Source organism: Pundamilia nyererei, unplaced genomic scaffold (genome assembly GCF_000239375.1).
Source record: "Pundamilia nyererei isolate P.nyererei 1_Seehausen unplaced genomic scaffold, PunNye1.0 scaffold00039, whole genome shotgun sequence".
NCBI lineage: Eukaryota > Metazoa > Chordata > Actinopteri > Cichliformes > Cichlidae > Pundamilia > Pundamilia nyererei.
In genome coordinates, this window is record NW_005187440.1 from 2,724,279 (window position 1) to 2,725,789 (window position 1,511).

General features: G+C 41.5%; 1 protein-coding gene across 1 annotated transcript in view; it reads right to left on the reverse strand.

Annotated features, from left to right (window-relative positions):
* Positions 1 to 406: 406 nt before the first annotated feature.
* tti1 (TELO2 interacting protein 1) overlaps positions 407 to 1,511 on the reverse strand; it is a 12,093-nt gene continuing 10,988 nt past the window's right edge. Inside the window, exon 13 of the mRNA XM_005730860.1 lies at positions 407 to 498. Within this exon, the coding sequence (XP_005730917.1) occupies positions 407 to 498 (92 nt within the window). The remainder of the gene's footprint in view (positions 499 to 1,511) is intronic.

Consider the following 1,511-nt stretch of genomic DNA (forward strand, 5'->3'; position numbering starts at 1 on the left):
AAGTCACAAATACTGGTGTCTTTACCCAGAACATGCAGGAACCTGATTATTCCTGAGGTATTCCATTCTCAGGTCCCATGTTCCTCTCCTTCAGGAAACAAAAGCTATAGCCACAGTGCTTTGTTTCATATTCAGTGTTCAAAGACAAGAATGACTCCTGAAGTCATATTTTGTTGTGTAACACCCAGCACCTCTCCAAATATGATGTTGAGCATTCAATTTAAATTCAGATTTTACTAATAAATCATGTTACGTGGCTGTTAATGACCAACATGGCAATACAATGTCAACTGGATGGTACAGTTTTCATTTATGGCATTCTGTCTGTGTGTAACACTCAAACACATTAGTAACTAAATGAAGGATTTAGTTACTTTCCAAGACTACAGCGGTCCTTAATAAAGACTTACTTTAAACAGGCTTCTTGCAGTCTGATGGGTTGTCTGGAGCTCAGGTAGGGTAGACAGGCTTCACAAACCACATCTAGGTCTGCTTCAGCTGAGAAAACCAAACACAGGACATTTTTACTATATTTTATTATATAACAATTGTAATACTTTTATATTTTATCCAGAAATTTCAACAAAAATCGACTTGTAAAAGAAAATAAAAAAGAATGAAATGGATCAAAGCCAAGTTAATTTCACTGATTAATCACAGCAGCAGAATACAGTTTGAGCTCGGTGCCTGGTCTTCGGGTGGATCACTCCCTGCAAATATGTTACTCATGAACCTCCAGGAGCACACAGGTGGATGCTGGAGTGGTGGAAGGGCTGAAACAGCAGGCAGTGGTGCAGTAGGATGTGAGGTAAGTGGGGCACGTTACATGTGCAGCTCCAGGCTTCACTACATACATGGGTACTGTTGTTGAGTATAAAAAGTAGGCCAAGCCTGGACTTTACCTCTGATAACTAATGAGCTCAGTAAAACTGCTGAGGTGGTTCGGGGAGGATTTCACAGCAGTTTTGAGAGGTCAGAACGTTAAAGCTTACCAACAATAATTCTGCCTGTCCAGGTGAGCATTTATTCTTGAAATTGCCCCCTCCCACTACATACCACGTCTCCCTCACCACTGCTGGTTAATCTCCTTTTTAAAACCATCTTTGTCCCACCCCCTGTGACCTGAAGACCATACTGAAACCGACTTCAAAGAATAATCACAAAGAGCATCTCAAACACACAACGTGTATCGTGCCTGTTTATCTGCACACTACACTGTATGAGAGTTTGCAGTACAAAAAGTGCTGTAAGCTATTTTAAAGGAACAGTTTCACAAACAACCTGATATCTTACAATTGTCTTTACACTGCAGTCCTTGTCACTGTTAGATGTAACGCTGGCTCTGGAAAGGCTGCAGACAGCTCTGTCACCTTTGTGACTCTTTTCCTCTGTCAGCGATGAACCTCAGTGGGAGGGTGTGACATTTGTGATGTTCACTCTGTCACTCAGTTCACCTCCACACTGCGCAGGTGACCAAAAATTACACAAGCAGCTCATAATTGCATAATTGG